Below are 20,109 nucleotides of genomic sequence, written 5' to 3'. Positions count from 1 at the left end.
GTTAATGGAAAGTCTGATAGGTTTTACTCTAAGGCATCATCCAATGCAAGCACAAGAGTCTTCTGCCAATTTAACTGTGGATCAGGTCCCAGTGGTAGCTGTGACAGCACATCAGCATTGGCATGCTGGGCTGTGGAGCAGTAATGAATGTTGTAGCAACAGTTACTGAGAAATAGGGCCCACCTCTGCAGTCGGTGGGCGGGCATTCCTGTTGGGTTGCTTGGAACAAGGACCAAATAAGGAAACCAGCGGCTTGTGGTCAGTGATGATAAGGAATCTCAGTCCACATAGGAAAATGTGAAACTTTTTGATTCTGAAAATAATAGCTAGTGGCCTCCTTTCCCACCTATGAATAATTATGCAGCACAGTAGAAAGCATTTTCATTGTGTAAGGACGTGCTATCTGGTTCCAGTGGAACAGGACTGCATGAAATCTGTACTGGGACAGGTAGCAGACCAGGGTTAAAGCTTTACGCAACATAAAAGAAGCCATACAAGGATCAGAGCATAAACACAGCTTGAGAGGCTGACAAGCCTGTTGACAATCCACAGACCAGACAAACTTAACTCCCTTCAGGTGAAGCTAGATAACAGGAGGGCAGATGTGTACAGCTCCAGGAATGAATTGAATCTTACCCAAGAAAGATTGAAGATTCTTTCAGGTTCTTGGGTGCTGGCAGATTGAGGATGGCTTTGATGTGATTGTCTGTCAAGACAAGGCCATCTTTGCTAAGCATGTGTTCCAAAAAAAATGCACTCTTGGGAAGAAAAGCTGCACTTTTCCAGCTTGCAATGAAGGCAATTCTCCAAGAGGTGATGGAAAATCAATGAAGATTTTGCAAATGTTCCTCTCTGGTATGGCCCATTACACAGTCATCAAAGCAACTGTGTCTGGCTTTCTGCCGCCCACTCTGCATCACTTGCACTGTCCATGGCAGGTTTCAGCACTGTTTTGCTGCGCCAAATATATCAGCTCATTTTTTCTGAGAAAAAAAAAAAAAACAATTATCCCTCAATGCAACCAACCATCAAACAACACCACTTTGGGCTGTCGCATACCTTTTCCATCACAGTATGCAGATTGTTTGTGCGCCAGATGTGAACATTGTGCTTTTTACCTTACCACACACATGGAATTTTGCTTCATCAGAAAATGTTAGGTTGTTTAGAAGTTTTCCATTCTCCTCTAAATGGTGAAAGAAGTCCACAGTGAATTGCATACACTGTAGCTTGTCCTCTGCTTCCAGTGTATTCAACAATTGCAATTTTTACATGTACATATGTAAACATTTCTGAAGGACTCAGTGCATGGTTGCCACAGGAACATGCAGCTCCTACAATACCCTCTGAACAGACTTCTGCGGTGAATGTTGAAAAGCCAACCATATCCATTTTTCTTGGCTTCACTTGCCCCAGTTCATCAGGTACGATGTTGCACATCAGTGCTTCATATCTGCATAACCCCCCCGCCCTGCGGTTCCTGGGGTTATAATTGGGGCGAGGTATTCCTGCCTGTCGTACGAGGCGACTAAAAGGAGTTTCACATGTTTCGGCCTTTGTGTGATGGTATCCTATAGGGTTTGACCTCTTCAAAATTTTCCCGAAGAGTGAGCCAATTGGGGAAGGGCGCCTTACAAGGTGCATTGTGTCCACTGTGGATTGAGATCCATAGCCCCCTTTCTCATTGTCGCATTGCAGTCCTGCTCATTCTCCATCTCTTGGGTGAGGACACCTTCCTGGGTGCATTTTCTACCATGCACTATGCATTGCCGACTTCTGCGTCAATTATGACCATGGACCTCTTTGCACATGATATCCAGCATGGTAGCCAGTTGTTTGTGGTGGGGCCGCCATGTACCCTGTTGGTTGTAGCCCCCTGACCACACAGGGATCGCTCTGCTGATGCCTGCGCCGTTAACTCCCCATGTATGCCAAGGGCTAGATGCCCATCCCCTGGGGCATTGGGACTCCCGGCAATGACCATCTTGCCAGGTGGCTTTTGCTGCGGCTGGGTGGCACCCGTGGGGAGGGCCCCTGGTCTGAGTGGGTGGCATCAGGGCGGATGACACACGATGAAGCATAGTTCATCATCTCTTGCTGGTGATGAAACACCAGCAGTCTCTAAGCTATCACGAGCTCAATTCAACACACAGAAATATGACCCCAAATCATTCCCCTCCCTGGCCACACCATGGGAGGAGCATCAGGCTAAGGATGGCAATGGATCTTATTCGGCCCAGTACCTTGTATGTTCGAGAGCTGATGGGGAATCTTTCATGATGATGAAGCCTCAGTTCTTTGTTGAGCATTTAGAGAACTAGTTCGGGGAGGTGGAGGGCTTGTCCAAAATGAGATCTGGGTCAGTCCTGATCAAAACAGCTTCCTCTGCCCAGTCACGGGAGTTACTCATTTGTGACAAGCTGGGGGATATTTCTGTAACCATCACGGCCCGTAAGAGCTTAAATATGGTCCAGGTATCGTATTTCACAAAGACCTTCTTTTGCAGTCCAACGATGAGCTGCACGTCAATTTAGAGCAGCAAGGTGTACACTTTGTCCGGCATGTCCACCGGGATCCGAAGGATAATCAGGTTGCCACCGGTGCCTTCATCTTGGCCTTTGAAGGTGATACTTTGCCCAAGAAGGTCAAGGTGATGGTCTACTGGTGTGACATAAAGCCCCATATCCCTCCCCCAATGTAGCGTTTTAATTGCTGGAAGTTTGGCCATATGTCTTCCCGCTGTACTTCCAGCATCACATGCCGAGATTGTGGACTCCCATCACATCCCAATACTCCATGTGTGCCGCCTGGGATCTGTGTCAACTATGGAGAGCACCATTTGCCTTGTTCACCTGACTGCAGGATTCTCCAGAAAGAAAGGAAAATCATGGAGTACAAGACCCTGGACAGACTGATGTCCACTGAGACCAAGAGAAAATTTGAATGCGTGCATCCTGTGCATATGACATCGTCTTACACCGCTGCTACAACAGTTCTGGCACCATCAGCTCCGCCAACCCAGGTCACCTCTCAGAGCCAAAGACTACACTTGCGCCCTTGATGGTGGCGGGTATTTCCCTCACTGTTGCTCCTGCACCACCTACTTCGGGAGCAACACCCCCCCCCCCCCCCCCTCCAACTATCGGGACATCCGTCCCCACTTCTAAACCGAGAAGCGTAACTCTTCTTTGGCTTCTCTTGCTATGAAGGGGTCCCTTGGGTCACTCCCTTCCCAGGTTTCTTCTAGTGGGAGAGATGACACCTGCCAGTGGCAGAAGAGCCCAAAAGCAGCTGCTCATACAGCTTCACGCTCATCCTCAGTCCTGGAGCTGAGCCAGTGAAGTCCTCCCAGCCAGGGAAACTCAAGGTGCCGTGAGAGAAATCCAAAAATAAAACCCCTAAGACCAAGGAAATTGCGGGGGCACCCACACTACAGCTACCTACATGCTCTAAGGCTGAGGATGGGGTGGAGATTTTGGCATCCGCTGAGGATCTGGATTTTGCCAGACCCTCAGACACAATGGATATAGACTGCTCAGGCAGTAAATCGATGGCAGTAGGTGACTCTGAGGCATAAACTGCCTCATTGAATGTTTCATTCCTTCCCACTTCCACAATGTCATCCTCCAGTGGAATTGCGGTGGTTTTTTCCACCGCCTGGCTGAGCTACGGCAACTGTAAAGCTTTACATCTGCTATCAGCATTGCCCTCCAGGAAACCTGGTTCCCAACAATGTAGATGCCTGCCCTCTGTGGCTGTAAAGGATATGTCAGGAACTGTAGCGACTATAATCGAGTGTCAGGTGGAGTTTGCGTTTATGTCCTAAACTCGGTCTGTAGTGAAGATGTGCCCCTTCAAAACCCTCTTGAAGTTGTGGCTGTCAAAATAAGGGAATATCTGTCTGCAAAATATATCTTCCTCCAGATGGTGCAGTACCCCTGAATGTATTAGCTGCACTGATTGATCAACTCCCTAAACCTTTCCGACTTCTGGGAGATTTTAATGTCCATAATCCCTTGTGGGATGGTACCGTGCTTACTGGCCGAGGCAGAGATGTCAAAACTTTACTGACGCAATTCGACCTCTGCCTTTTAAATACTGGGGCTGCCACACACTTCAGTGTGGCTCATGGTAGTTACTCGGCCATTGATTTATCAATTTTCAGCCCAGGACTTCTCCCATCTATCCACTGGAGAGCACATGGTGACCCGTGTGGTAGTGACCATTTCGCCATCTTGCTGTCACTGCCCCAGCGTCAGGCACACAGACACCTGCCCAGATGGGCAGCTCATAGCTTTAAAACGGCTCCGTGCCTGTGTTTGCTACCTTGTCAAACAATGGAAGAATGAGTGTTGGTAGAAATGTGTCTCCACCATCAGATGCCACACGTAACTTTCCCAAGTCTGGGCAAAGATCAAACATCTTCTCTGGTACCAGGCACTAATAGCTGTCCCCGGTGTTATCATAAATGGCTAGTTATGTACTGACACAAACATGATTGCCGAGCATTTAAACTGAGCACTTTGCTCGAGCCTCTGTGTCAGAGAATTACCTGGAACAGATTTCATTCACTACACGCTGCAGTGAATCCTATAACGCCTCATTTACAGCATGGGAGCCCCACAGTGCCCTTGCACATTGCCCCAACACAGCCCCTGGGCCTGATCACATCCACAGCCAGATGATTAAACATCTCTCATCTGACTACAAGTGACACCTTCTCATCATCTTCAACCGGATCTGGTGCGATGGCATCTTTCCATCACAGTGGCGGGAGAGCACCATCATTCAGGTGCTCAAACCCGGTAAAAACCCACTTGATGTGGATAGCTATTGACCCATCAGCCTCACCAACGTTCTTTGTAAGCTGCTGGAACATATGGTATGTCAGCAGTTGGGTTGGGTCCTGGAGTCACGTGGCTTGCTGACTCCATGTCAGGGCGGCTTCCGCCAGGGTCGCTCTACCACTGATAAGCTTGTGTCCATCGAGTCTGCCATCCGAACAGCCTTTTCCAGACAGCAACACCTGATTGCTGTCTTTTTTGACTTACGTAAAACATACAACACGACTTGGTGACATCATATGCTTGCCACATTGTATGAGTGGGGTCTCCGGGGACCACTCCCGATTTTTATCCAAAACTTCCTGTCGCTCCGTACTTTCTGTGTCCAAGTTAGTGACTCCCATATCCAGGAGACCGGAGTCCTGCAGGGCTCTGTATTGAGTGTCTCTCTATTTTTAGTGGCCATTAACAGTCTGGCAGCAGCAGCTGTCGGGCCATCTCACCTTCTCTGTTTGCAGACAACTTCTGCATTTCATACTGCTACTCCAGTACTGATGTTGCTGAGCGGCACCTCCAGAGAGCTATCCACAAGGCACAGTCATGGGCTCTAGCCCACAACTTCCAGTTTTCAGCCAAAAAGTCGTGTGTCATGCACTTCTGCCAACTTGGCTCCCTCATCGTCATCAGCTTAAGAAGTAGTGCTGGCAGCAACTCAATGCCCTCCATTGCTTGAGCAACATCAATTGGGGTGCAGATCGCTGTATGCTGCTACAGCTCTACAGAGTCCTTGTCAAATCCCGAACTGACTCTGGGAGTGTGGTTTATGGTTCGGCACTGCCTTCAGCATTGCATTTACTCGACCCTGTGCACCACTGTGGGTTCGATTAGTGAGAGGAGCTTTTAGGACGAGTCCAGTGACCAGCGTACTGGTGGAGGCTGGTGTCCCTCCTCTGCAGATCAGACATGCGCAACTGCTTGCCAGTTCCGCATCACACATTCATAGTTCCTCTGAGCTACCAAATTACTGTCTCCTTTTCCCACCTGCAGAAGTCCATGTCCTGCATTGGCGGCCCAGATCGGGGATAACGATTGTGGTTTGCGTGCGGTCCCTTCTCTTGGAACTGAGTCCTTCCCTTTACCACCTCTACTTGCGGTCCGTTCACGTACACCTCTATGGTGTATGCCTTGGCCACAGCTTTGTCTGGACCTTTTGCATGGCCCTAAGGACTCTGTTAATCCTGTAGCTCTCCTCTATCACTTCCTCTCAATTCTTGACGTGTTCCGGGGCTCTGAAGTGGTTTACACTGACGGCTCAATGGCTGATGGTCACGTAGGCTTCGCATATGTTCATGGAGGACATGTTAAGCAGCACTTCTTGCCAGTTGGCTGCAGTGTTTTCACTGCAGAGCTGATGGGCATATCTCGTGCTCTTGAGTACATCCGCTCATGCCCTGGTGAGTAATTTCTCCTGTGCCATCAGGCAAGGGGCTGCAAAGATGGGTTGTGTAGGGATGGAAGAGTATATTGTGTAGGTTCGATGGATGGCAGATGGACAATAGTATCCCTCCCCCTCCCTGCCCCAGCCTCCTTCTTACCTCCACCCAGTCACCACTCCCATCCTGCACTGATGCTGCTGCTCGCAGTGTGGCTACAGTCGCCTGAGACTGCAGTCGTGTGTGTGTGTGTGTGTGTGTGTGTGTGTGTGTGTGTGTGTGTGTGTGTGTGTGTTTGTGTTTTGTCTATTTTTTGTGGAGGCTTTACAGGTGGAAAGCTTTATTTGTGACAGTCTTTTTGTTGTGCCTATCTGAGACTCAACATCTCCGCTATATGGTCAGTGACAACTTCCCTTTCCATAATACAGTTAATCAGTTTTAGCTTTCTAAAATCTCCAGCTGGATAAAAACTGTAGAGCTGTTATATCATGTCCTATCACAAAAAACAACAAATGAGAAATAACAAATTTCGTGGGGCAGTAAGGCACTTAAATAATAATGAAACATTAAGAGAGCACAGATGATGCAGTATACATCTAAAGGTTTATAGCAAATAAATATGTTATGCCCTGTCTGACATTAAGCAGGAATTTAATTCCAGACATGATTGGAATACTGCTGGTAGTATTCACATTTTCGCAGATAGAAAGAACATCTACAATTATATATATGAAACGAATTATACTGAAGTTGGTATCATTAACTGAAATATGTGTTGTACATAAGTAAAAATTTTCAGAAGTTGAATTATTTTTGCAGTTTTACACTGAAATGGTTGTTGATTGCCTATACTGTTAATATTGTCTACACTGACGAGTCAAAACATTATGGTATTGGCTCAGCTTTGGAATGCAACACAGCATCTGTTTTGCATGACCTTGATTTGAGAAGTTCTTGGTTGGCTCCCGGTGGTCTGTGGTACCACATGTCTATGCACAGGTCACACAGTTACAATAAATAAAGGACCAGTGGTTTGTAGGTGCGGAACGGTTTCCCAATAGCATCCCAGATGGGTTCTATCGGGTTCAGATCAGGTGAATTTGCTGCCCATGAATTCACTATCCTGCTCGTCAAAGCACTGTAGCATGATTCTAGCCTTGTGATGTGAACAGTTATCCTGCAGGAAGATGCAATTTCCATTTGGGAAGTTATGGAGTAACAAGAGAAGCAGGTGATCCACAATACTGTTCTTGTAGTCCACAGCTGTGATGATGCTTTTGATATCACAGGTACCATGGAAGGCCAGATGAATGTTACTCATAGCACAATACAGCCCCCACTGGCCTACATTTGCAGTGCATTGCATTTTTCTAGCAGCTGTTTGCCTAGATAACAGTGTATTTGGGCACCAAGAAACATTATTCGTACTACCAGGTGAAATGTTTCCATTGATCCATGGTGAAATCTCAATGATCCATTGTGCATGGTATAATTGTTGATCAACATGAGAACATATAGGATCATTTGCTGTGGAATCCCATTTGGAACAATATGCTCTGGACAGTATGCTCAGAAACACTTGTGCCTGAAGGAGTATTGTACTCTGCCATCAGATCTGCCATGAATTGCTGCCTGTCCCACTTTACAGAGTGAGCAAACCTCTGGCCATATTTTGTGAAGCATGTTTACAGCCAACACCTTGTATCCACTCGTGGATTTACTGTTCTTCAACCACTTTACATAGATGCTCTCAGGAGTAAAATGTGAACAGCCAGCCTGCTTTTTTTCTAGATGCTTGTTTCCAAGTGCCAGATCATTATTATCTACCCTTTGTTAAAACTACTTATGCCAGTAGATTTCCCCCATGTTGCTGCTAGAATTATGCCCAATTCGTCACTGCTCCAGTTATATTATTTCCATACAACATCATGTGCCTGCAACCCAGGAACTGACGTTCAGTGTCATGGTGGGCAGAGGCCATAATGTTTTGTCACATCACTGTACATCTACATATATTTTTCTTTGAAGATAAAAAATGGATGCAGTGCAATTTCTGCGCAGTTCCTTTGAGTTGTGAAGTGTGTAGACAAGTATCGTCTACAGTACTCATAACTGAATTTTCCTACTTCTTTCAGCCAAAACATAGTTCCTGTTTACAACAATTACTAGATCAGATTACTTTTCACCTCGAATGTAGTGTTTTTGAGTGTTGGGTAGACACACAAATGATACAATATCTGATTAGATAGAGAAAGCTGTTAGAAAGGCAGGTGTATTCCAGTGAGTCTGTAACAATTACAGAAATGAACAAAATGTTAGTAGTGATGTAACCGTGTAGAATGTTCTTATGCAAATGTCTGTCACCCATTGTTAAATTTACAATATGGGTGATAGTTTGTTATCATAATAATGGTACATTTTCTAGTCAAGACTTTCAATTGCAATTGGTATTTTCTGTTTACTTTATCACTTCAATCTGTTTCAGCAGTAATGGATATGCTAACCAGGGAATAGTGCTAAGCTTGGAAAATTAAAATAAATTTCGGTATCTCTTTTATTTTCAGTATTGTAACTGCACTTGTTATACATAAGGTTTTCTTTTTCAACTCTTATTCGTGCAGGCCCTCTAACATACCAGTCAATGCTGCGTTTGCCTAAGCCATATCGTGAACGTATTGAGAGGGAACAAGAGTATCTAGCTACACATGACAAGAGTCTTTGTAAAGCTAATAAATTACATAAATGTGATGACCCACAAGTTGCTGAAGATGACAGTGACAGCAGTGGCATTGGCGAACAGGGTGATGACTCTCTGCCACGTCCACATTCACAGTGTGGTAGCACTAGTTCAGGGGAAACAGAGGGTCCAGAAGAAGGTTACTGTCATGACCAGAGAGAGGCAAGTGCAGCATACTACTATTTCTGTTTTCCCTTCGTTGCATGCATGAGAATGCTTCTTTATAGCACAAGAAGTTTGTTGTATCACACGGATCTCCAAACATAACATTTTATTTTCTTATAATTTTCTGTTTTGCATCAGTGCAATGACATTAGAGGTAAGTTTGTGTGTTTTTCAGTGTGTTTGTTCTGTTTTCTTAATATAAAATAGTGCTACACCTGACATCTTTCAATATGAAAGTAACTACTACTCTAACAGTTGTGAACAAGTGGAAAAATGTGCAGGTGATACCCATATATAAGAAAGGTAAAAGAAGGGGCCTGCGTAATTACAGACCAATACCATTAACATAGGTTTCGAACATACTCTGATAGTGAGTTTGAATATAATAAATTTCCTGAAACAAAGATAGGTGAATGACAAGCAGTCTTAAAAAAAGGAAGGTCCCACATTGAACAGATTTGGAAATTGCAAACACTTGTGACGGTCAGACAGATGAACAACATTGTAGTCACATTCATGGACTTTAAAAAGGCCTATGACTCCATACCCAGGCAGATTCTCTTTGACACAATAGAAAAATATGGAGTAGACAGAAAAACTAGGACACTCATACGACAGACACTTGCAGATGCTACATTCAAAATAAAATTAATGGGAAAAATCTCAGACCCATTTGATATACGTATAGGAGTCAGACAAGGAGATGGTCTCTGACCACTTTTATTCAGTGTGGTCTTGGACTAAAATTATTAAACAATGGGAAAAAAATAAAAGGAATTATGTTAGGAACGAAATGTGCAAACAAGATGATCATCAAATGCCTGAAATTTGCAGATGACCTGGCAGTATTGAGCAACAATAGATGAGAAGCACTGCAATACTTACATGGCATCTCTGCCGAAACAGGTCTACAGATATCATATGAGGAAATGCAATACAAATAGGAGGATCTAACAAGGCCTCCAACATAGAAAGAACAGGAAAACTTCAGAAAGCGTACAAAATGGCCTGGACACACTACAATAACAGAAATATTTCAAGACAGGCCAAACACAGACACTATAGCACAATTTTACTACCAGAAGCATTCTACACATCAGAAATAACCACAGTCGGAGCATCAGGCATCACAGAGACAGAAAAAATAGAACATAAATTCCTCAGAAAATATTTGGAGCAGTACACAGAGATGGTATATGGATGAAAAGACGAACCAAATAATTATATGAAGTACAGGCACACTCACAGATATGATCAGAAAACACCAACTAACATTCTGTGGACACATACCTAGAATGAACAATAACAAACTCATAAAAAGGATTTTTGATGTAATGAACATTCAGCGAAAAAACTAATTGGTTTCAAGAAATAGAAGAAGACCTAAAACAAGCAGAGATCAGTATTGAAATGATAAATGAAAGAGACAAATTCAGAAAAAATATGAACATGAAATCTGAAGTAAAAGAAAGGAAGAAAAAAAGTAAATTATGGACAGAGCAAAGGAAACAGGAACACAGCCAAAGAATGAAGAGGCACTGGGAAGAGAAAAGAAGGAAACAGGAAAAAAATCAATAATCAAGTAATATTACAAGTTAACCACTGTTCTGGAAGCGAAAAATGTGTAATAATAAATTTCTTTGAGACAGAAAAGCTTCCGTCCACAAATCAGCATGCATTCAGCACACATTTAGAAAGCATCACTTATACAAAACTCAGCTTGCCCATTTTTCAGATGACATTCAGTAAACCATGGATGAAGAGCAACAGGCAGATTCCATATTCCTGGAGTTCTGGAAAGTGTTTGACACTGTGCCCCACTGCAGACAGTTAATGAAGGTTGGACATATGGAATAAGTTCCTAGATAAGTGAATGGCTCAAGGATTCTTAAGTAACAGAACCTACTACATTGTCCTCGATGATGAGTGTTCATCAGAGATAAGGACAATGTATAAGGTTCTGTTTCTTATCCTGTACTATATATACATAAATGATACGATGGACAGGGTGGGAAGCAATCTGTGGCTGTTTGCTGGAGGTGCTGTGGTGTATGGGAAGGTATCATGTTGAGTGACTGTAGGAGGATACATGATCACTTAAACAAATTTTGAGGCGGTGTCATGAATGGCAGCTTTCTCTAAATGTAGGATTGTGGATTAGTAGGAAAAACAACCCTGTAACATTCAAATACAGCATTAGTAGTGTATGACTTGACACAGTGTATTAAATATCTGTGTGTTAAGTTGCAGAGTGATATGAAATAGAATGGACATGTAAGGAAGTTAATGCCGAAGAAGAATTGTTGACTTCAGTTTATTGGGAGAATTTTAGGAAAGTGTATCTCATATGTGAAGGAGACAGTTTATAGAACACTAGTGTGACCCGTTCTTGAGTACTGCTCAAATCTGTGGGATCCCCACCAGGTCAAATTACAGGAAGACATTGAAGCAATTCAAAATGAATTGCTTCAATGTCTTCCTGTAATTCTTCCTGCTATTTCAATTCTCCCTGCTATTTCAGTACTTAATATGCAAGGAATATGACTTGTGTGCTGCTGGATTTTTTACCAGTAGGTTCAATCTGTAGAAGGACCACAGAGAGGAAATAACAGAAATTAGAGCTCGTATAGAGGCATATAGATGGCTTGTGTGCTCCATTTGCAAGTGGAACAGGAAAGGATATGGTTAGGGCGGTACAAGGTGCCATGTGCCATGGAATGTATACAGTGGCTTGTGAAGTATGTATATGGATGTAGTTGTAGATGTAGGTGACACTACAATTATTGAATTTCCTGCAGGGAAGCAGTAAACAAAAATTAGGAAAACCGTACAGTCACATGTTGTTGATTGATGCATACACACAAATACATATAACAGGAAAGAGGCATTAGTAATTCTTCAACTGCTGCTCTTTTTTTAATTTTGGTACACACTCACATACATGTTTTTAGATGTATGCAGTTATATAAGGGTGAGAATGTAACAAAAAAGTAATAATAGAGTGATGGTTCAAAACCTTACATTGTTCCTCTTTAAATATGAATATTATGTTTGTTTTAGCTTTTTACTTTGGTTAGTCTGGACACCCGCTGTAATGAATTTCATATGTTCTCTCTCAAGATATTTGACTTCTGCTATTTCAATACTTAATATGCAAGGAATATGACTTGTGTAAATATCTTGAATTCTTTGTGTGTTCTCACTCAAGATATTTGACTTCTTCTATTTCAGTACTTCACTATGCAGGGAACATGACTTTTGTAAACATCTTGAGTCCTGAAATTAGAATGACATTAATGACTTTTCAGTATCTTCTCCGAACTTGCCATCACATCATGCCGCATTATTACAACATGTGCTTTGACTCTGTGGGGCACCGTGTTACTCCAGTTTGGGGGGCCAACTCAAGGAGAAAACACAAAGCCCATCGAGGTACACAACTGGTAGTAACAGTGTGATTGCTGTTCCACCTTGAACACATGCAACATCCACCTGTATATATATCACATGCAAAACCTTCAAACAGCTTCTGTTCAAATTACTATATGCACATTGGGAGTTTATCCAGAAAGTTAATGTGGATTTATTTCAAATTAGAGCTGTAATTCTTGGAAATAATCTTCATTGTTTTCCATGATTTTTTTTCCAAAATGCATTGCTGTACTAATGAAACTGCTTTAAAGGTAGAAGACAATTTTTATCAAGAAAAATATGACCAACACATCAGAATATGAAGTTCTACCAGTGAGCATTATGATGATTTTGGTTGGCAGCACAATAGAATCCTATGAGTAACCATTACAAATGATCCAAGTTTCTTTTCTATGCTTCATAAAACATTATTTGTACTGACATTTGGTCCTCCCTTGCTATTTGCTTTGGAGCAATAGTCGATAACTCACTGACTACATGTGGCCCCTGATCCCACATGTGTGCAGCCTGTAGACCTATCACAAAAATACTAGAGGTTTTATTCACTTTTCCTACAAGAAAATACATTTCAAAACAAGCAGTTAGAAACAGGAGCTGGTAGTCTCATTGTGGTCAATGTATTTTATTGTCAGTGATTATGCTGTATGACAATGTTTATATAGCCAATCTCAATGCAGTGCAGTGATGCCAGTCTTCTTGTGACTCATACAGTGACACAAAGGCTGGCCTAGCTCTAATGTTATTCGGGAGTTGTCATGCAGGATATGAGGGTTGATTCATAGTGACTTAAAATGCATCTATTCTTCAGGTGTCAGTTTCTTTTCATCAGTTGCTTGGTAGCTGTCAAGAACACTAGGTGAGTGTTAATCATCATTATTATTACTATATTTGAAATGTTGCGTTGAGCAGTGACCACATCTGTACAGAAAATTCAGGTTGAACTATATGTTTCAAGTCATGAAAAATAGAGCATGTTTCTGTCCAATATTTCTAACAAGAGGGAAAAAGAAAATGAGTAGAGTGTCTTTAATGCACAGTGGACAGAAATATTCATTTTTGTACAATGTAAGAATAACCCACATTCTTTAATTTGTCGAGGTAGAGCGTTTATTTTGAACAAATACAATTTAAAGAGACTTCACAAATTTCTACATATGAAAAGGTGTTCATCTGTTATTATGACAAAATGCAAAACTGATGTGACAAAGAAAGAAAATAAAGTAAAACTTTGTTTCTTTGTGAGCCACTTGTCATGTTTCTGAGACAATAAACATATTTTTTAGGTCATATATTGTCACAGAGTTGGCGAAAACCTATGTTATTGAAGTCCATTATTGAAAAGGTGTGACCAGTAAAGTTATCAGCAGTCAAAACAATCTGACTGATCAGTTACAAATAGAGTAGAGGACATAGATAATGAATGAAAACTATGTTTGGAGAAAGTGCTAGTAAATTTATTGTCTTTTCTCCCACTATGGACGAGAGTACAAATGTTTGTAATTTTGCACAATTTGTTATTTTTATTACAGGTATTGACAATAACTTTCTAATAACAGAAGAGTTACCACTCTTCAATGTGAAGGTTACAACCAGGTCAGGATTTATTCAAAAAACTGGCATAGGTCAAATAAAAAAGTATGACCAATGAAGGAGTTAGAAGTACGTTTGAAGCGGAGGTACTCTGTTTGTTAAAATGAAACAGTAAGTTTAAAAGAGCATTCCAGCCTCATTATAGAATGCTTCAACAAAAACTTGAAGTGGGATCATGTGATGAGAGTATTCGTAAAAGCTGTAAACTTTATACGAAATCTTCAAGCTGATAACTAACAGTTTAAGATATTTTTAACCGGCATACATAATGTGGGAGTAACATGTCTACCCTGTGGGATAACATATTCCACTTCTGACCATTCTGGGTGATGAAAAATATCTGTGCAAACCTGAAAGGTTATTTTACGTAGTTGATAACTGTTGAATATCCCACTGTGTGCAATTTGGTATATGTGTACAAGGTGTGTAAAATACGTCTGATCCAGACATCAACAATGTGCCAGTCAAATAAACCTCTCCACCAGCAGGGCAGAGCACTTGTTCTTTGGGTTTCATGGCTTGATGGTGCCTTGGAGGCTATGGAGCCAAGTGTGCAGTCGACATTTTAAATTCCCAAACAGTTGAAAACATAGAGATCTCTTTCTTGTTTTGAAATAGCATGTTGTTACACATACATGTTGTGACCTATTGAGAGCTACACATTATGAAAGATCTGTAATCAAATTAGTAAAGTATCAAGATTCTGTTGTCAATACAGAAGAGTTCATGCAGAAGTGAGCTTGTCATTTAGTAGCTTGAATATATCAGAGCTTTCTTGTAGCACCTGAACATCGCTACAAGGTAAAGAAGTCTAATGACATGGTTCAGTGCCACTGAATAGCAGGTCTATTGCATTTATATCAAGAGCAGTGAATGAAGATATTTTATAATGTAAAAGTCCACACATGCATCCAAAAGGTGACAGATTGTATATAGTGTGGACGTAACAATGTCCAAAAATATGTTCCATTCAATTTTGGCTCCCTAGCGCAGGACGCAAGTTAGAGGTGCAATTAGAAAGGAGCTTAAATAATGCTGGTGGTGGTGGTGGTGGTGGTGGTGGTGGTGGTGGCGGTGGTGGTGATGATGATGATGATGATGATGATGATGATGAATTACAAGAAGAATTTTGAGAATTTGAATGAAGAAATTGGAAGATGATGTGACATTTTGCCCAGAGCAACAAAATTAATAACAGAGAGAATATAAACAGGCACATGTAGCGGTGTTGTCTGAATTAAATTAATTGTTTGAGAGGAAATGGTTTTAAGGTGACTGAGGCGAAAGAAGTGTTAACTGTCATAGGGAGGTGGATGAAGGTTGCTAGCTGACCATAGCAGTGGGCTCAAGAAGCAAGGATATTTGCATGATTAAGTAAATTTTGGAATATGAAGAGAGAAGATTTTTTTTCCAGTGATGTGGAAACATTTTGTGTGGTGATTTGGAGACACACATTGCAGCACCAATCTCTAATGGCATCCCTGTGGCAGCCAACTGCCTGTTGTCAAGACAATAACTGCTCTTGACAACATGCAGCTGCTCACCACATCACCAGCTCCAGCAAATGGTGCAGTCAATCTGAAGATGGCTTACCGTATGTGCCGAAACCAGTCACCTTAAATAAATGATATTTTGCGATTGTGACTGCTGCTTCATAAGTAATTATTACAAGTAAGATCACTGACACTCCCAGCCATGTTGGATAAAATCATTTCTTCCTTTCTCTTTCAGAAATCACTGAACTTTTAGTGCAAAATGTGTGGGGGAATAGTTTTGAAAATTTCACTGGCCACCTATGCTCCTTTTTGGTTGTAATAATGTGCAGCGAGATCCTTAACTGTGGTATATTTGAATGCTTTGATTGGATGAAGCATTAAATAATTCCTCCAACCGCAGAACCGAGAAAAAATTTAGCTTTAATGACATACACTGCACCTGAAATAGGTACACCTTCACCTTCTGCTTGTTTTTGGCTATACCATTGCAAAAGATAACCTTCTAATTCATCAAATGTCAATGCCTTCGTGCTTTTTCATGCAGGTGAGCCAGAACTAGAACCGCATTTCCTGACAAAATCCAGTATTTTCTGCTTATTATTTTTAATGTCGCAAACTGTCTGCCTTCCAATATCATAATCAACAGTTAATTTCCCAGTGGTTTCCTCCTCAAATCTTTCAATTAATTCTAATTTTTGTATTAATGTCAACACGTGTTTCTTTCATTTCTCCATCATCTCTTTCAGAAATTTCTCTCGACTTACTTCGATGGCACTTACATGCTAATTAACAGCAGAAGATTGAGTTTGGCTAATAACAATGGAAATGATACTGTGTTGACAGCCATGCAGCTGTAGTTTAAACAGTTGAAATGGCATTTATTGTCATGCAGCAGTTTTTTTATTGTTGTTTACTGGAGAAAAGTATTGCACATTTTTGACACATGAATAATCTGCAACTGAATAATCTGCACATAAATAATCGAGAGTACACTGTGTGTCTTTTTTTCAACTACTTTTTGCCATGATATTCATATTGGGTTCCCAGCCGGAACATAACATCATCTTGACACAATATTTCTTTGGTCCACCTTGGTGCCATCTTCAGTTGAGTTGAGTAAGCACTAACTCTCCAGAACTGAAATCAAACACACAGTGACAGCTCACCTATACACTGCCTGTAAGTCCACTGTGCATGTGCATACGTAACAACCCTCTAGCACAAAGCACAACAGCGCACTGCTGGTGAAAACTCATGGGAATGATTAATCAATATCAAACACTGTTGGCATTTTTTGCTGACCAAAAGAGACCGTTGTCTTTTAATGTCAAATAAAACAGGATTCCAACTCTTACTTAAAGGATATCCTTTATATCTGTTTATAATATTCTCAGATAGCTGGATGTCAGTAGCTCCTTTCACTACACAGTCTCAAATACGCTCCTTTCACTACACAGTCTCAAATACGCGATGCAGTGGCAACCACTTGTGTCCCATCATACAATATTTTATGTCCTTCAGTAAGACAGTGTTCTGCAAACACAGATTTTTCTGACTGAAATAAATGCATGTGAAGATGCTGCTCCAGGCATCGATCCTGGACTGTATGAATTGTTTGTCCAGTATAGACTTTCCTGCAATGGCAGGGAATTTTGTAATTACCAGACTTCCTCAAACCCAAATTATCCTTCACTAAGCCCAGCAGCACTCTAGTCTTAGCTGGTGGACGGAATACATTTTTAATATCAAATATCCATAAAATTCTTCCTGTGTTTGAAGCTGTGCTCACTGAGAAATGTAGGAATTCACCAATTTGCTTGTTTCTTCTGTTGGTTCTCATGAAGGTCTAATCTGTAGAGCACAACAGATCTGATTGTCAGTGTAATCATTCTGCTTGAACACTGCTTTTAGATGATCCTGTTCTTGTTTCAAGCTACCTGCATCTGACGTGGCATAAGCTCTTTTTACCATGTATGTAGGACGTCTTTGCATTGGAATGATGGATGACAACTTGATGGATCAAGATATCGGTCTGTATGCATGGATTAACAATAAACACTGTGTTCTAATGTCCCATCATCCTTCCTGTAGATCGACATCTAAAAATGGAAGTTTTACATCCTTTTCAACTTCCTCTGTGAACTTAATATTGGGATGAAGACAATTAAAATGATCTAGGAAACACTCCAGAGCATCCGTCCCATCTGGTCATACTATACATGTATCGTCAACTTATCTCCAAAAACAACTTAGTTTTAAGAATGCTGTCTTCAGTGCCATGTCCTCAAAGCCACTCTGTCCGTTTGTTCAAAGTAATTGTCATTAAATAAAAAAATAGCTGGACATCAACACATGGTGACAAAGCTTAGTTGTTTCTTTGGCCAATTTGCAATTTAACTGCAAAAAATCTTTTAGAGTAACTCTGATACAAAGAGAGACAACATAAAAACTAATGAGCACATCCATGGGATTGAGACACAAAGACTTCAAACGCTGAATAAAAACCAGAGAATTGGAACTATGATGTTTGCATTTTCCAACAGGGAGACTGAGAATGGATGCTAAATACTTGGCCAAGCTGTAAGTAGGAGCATCAAGATTGCTAACAATAGGCTGAAGAGGAACTCCTTGATTGTATTCCTTAGCAAATCACATAATCTTGGTGGGACCGCAGCATCAGACCGAAGTTTTTTAAGTACATCATCAAATAATGAACTCTTCTTCAAAAATGAAAGCATCGTGCATTTTATGCATTCAGTTGGTCATTCTGTAATCTTCGGTGTACCGAGTCTACAAGTAAAAGATCCATTTTACCCAAATAATTGCCCCTCAAAAGAAGAACCATTGCATTGTCCTTGTCTGCTTTTGAACTCCTAAATCCTGGTCTTCTCTGATTGACCGAATTGTCTTTCAAGTGAGAAGATGTTACTTTGTGGGGATGGCACCCAATGCAATGTATGTGAGACCTCTTGCCTAATTTCATCAGCTAGATCCTCAGGAAACCTGTACACTACTTGTCCAACTGCGGAAATTAATTTAATAAAGGGAACATTTCTGGGTGTAGGTGAAAAAAGGAATACTGCCAGTGTAGCATTGTCCAGTTGTTTGGTTGTGGGATTAATTACAACATGTCATGGGTGACAGAAAATCCTAAGAAATTTTAGTTTTATGTCAAAGTGGTAGGTGGATCAAAACAAAATGTCCAGATGCTCTGTGACCAAAATGGTACTGAAACAGAGGATGACAGACTAAAGGCTGAAATACTAAATGTCGTTTTCCAAAGCTGTTTCACAGAGGAAGACTGCACTGTAGTTTTTTATCTAGATTGTCGCACAGATGACAAAATGGTAGATCTTGAAATAGACGACAGAGGTATAGAGAAACAATTAAAATCGCTCGAAAGAGGAAAGGCCGCTGGACCTGATGGGATACCAGTTCGATTTTACACAGAGTAGGCGAAGGAACTTGCCCCCTTCTTGCAGCGGTGTGCCGTAGGTATCTAGAAGAGCGTAGCGTTCCAGAGGATTGGAAAAGGGCACAGGTCATCACTGTTTTCAAGAAGGGACATCGGACAGATGTGCAGAACTATAGGCCTATATCTCTAACATCGATCAGTTGTAGAATTTTGGAACACGTATTGCGTTCGAGTGTAATGACTTTTCTGGTGACTAGAAATCTACTCTGTAGGAATCAGCATGGGTTTCAAAAAAGACGGTCGTGTGAAACCCAGCTCGCGCTATTCGTCCATGAGACTCGGAGGACCATAGACATGGGTTCACTGGTAGATGCCATGTTTCTTGACTTCCGCAAGGCGTTTGTTACAGTTCCCCACAGTCGTTTAATGAACAAAGTAAGAGCATATGGACTATCAGACCAATTGTGTGATTGGATTGAAGAGTTCCTAGATAACAGAACGCAGCATGTCATTCCTAATGGAGAGAAGTCTTCCGAAGTAAGAGTGATTTCAGGTGTGCCGCAGGGGAGTGTCGTAGGACCGTTGCTATTCACAATATACATAAATGACCTTGTGGACGACATCGGAAGTTCACTGAGGCTTTTTGTGGATGATGCTGTGGTATATCGAGAAGTTGTAACATTGGAAAATTGTACTGAAATGCAGGAGGATCTGCAGCGAATTGACGCATGGTGCAGGGAATGGCAATTGAATCTCAATGTAGACAAGTGTAATGTGCTGCGAATACATAGAAAGATAGATCCCGTATCATTTAGCTACAATATAGCAGGTCAGCAACTGGAAGCAGTTAATTCCATAAATTATCTGGGAGTACACATTAGGACTGATTTAAAATGGAATGATCAAATAAACTTGATCGTTGGTAAAGCAGATGCCAGATTGAGATTCATTGGAAGAATCCTAAGGAAATGGAATCCGAAAACAAAGGAAGTAGGTTACAATACGCTTGTTCGCCCATTGCTTGAATACTGCTCAGCAGTGTGGGATCCGTACCAGG

General features: G+C 41.5%; 1 protein-coding gene across 1 annotated transcript in view; it reads left to right on the top strand.

Moving 5' to 3' along the window:
• Positions 1–20,109, top strand: part of LOC126335351 (brefeldin A-inhibited guanine nucleotide-exchange protein 3) — a 295,547-nt gene that overhangs the window by 102,762 nt on the left and 172,676 nt on the right. Inside the window, exon 11 of the mRNA XM_049998536.1 lies at positions 8,839–9,116. Within this exon, the coding sequence (XP_049854493.1) occupies positions 8,839–9,116 (278 nt within the window). The remainder of the gene's footprint in view (positions 1–8,838; positions 9,117–20,109) is intronic.

The sequence above is a fragment of the Schistocerca gregaria genome, chromosome 2 (genome assembly GCF_023897955.1).
Source record: "Schistocerca gregaria isolate iqSchGreg1 chromosome 2, iqSchGreg1.2, whole genome shotgun sequence".
NCBI lineage: Eukaryota > Metazoa > Arthropoda > Insecta > Orthoptera > Acrididae > Schistocerca > Schistocerca gregaria.
This window is presented reverse-complemented; position numbering and strand designations above follow the sequence as displayed.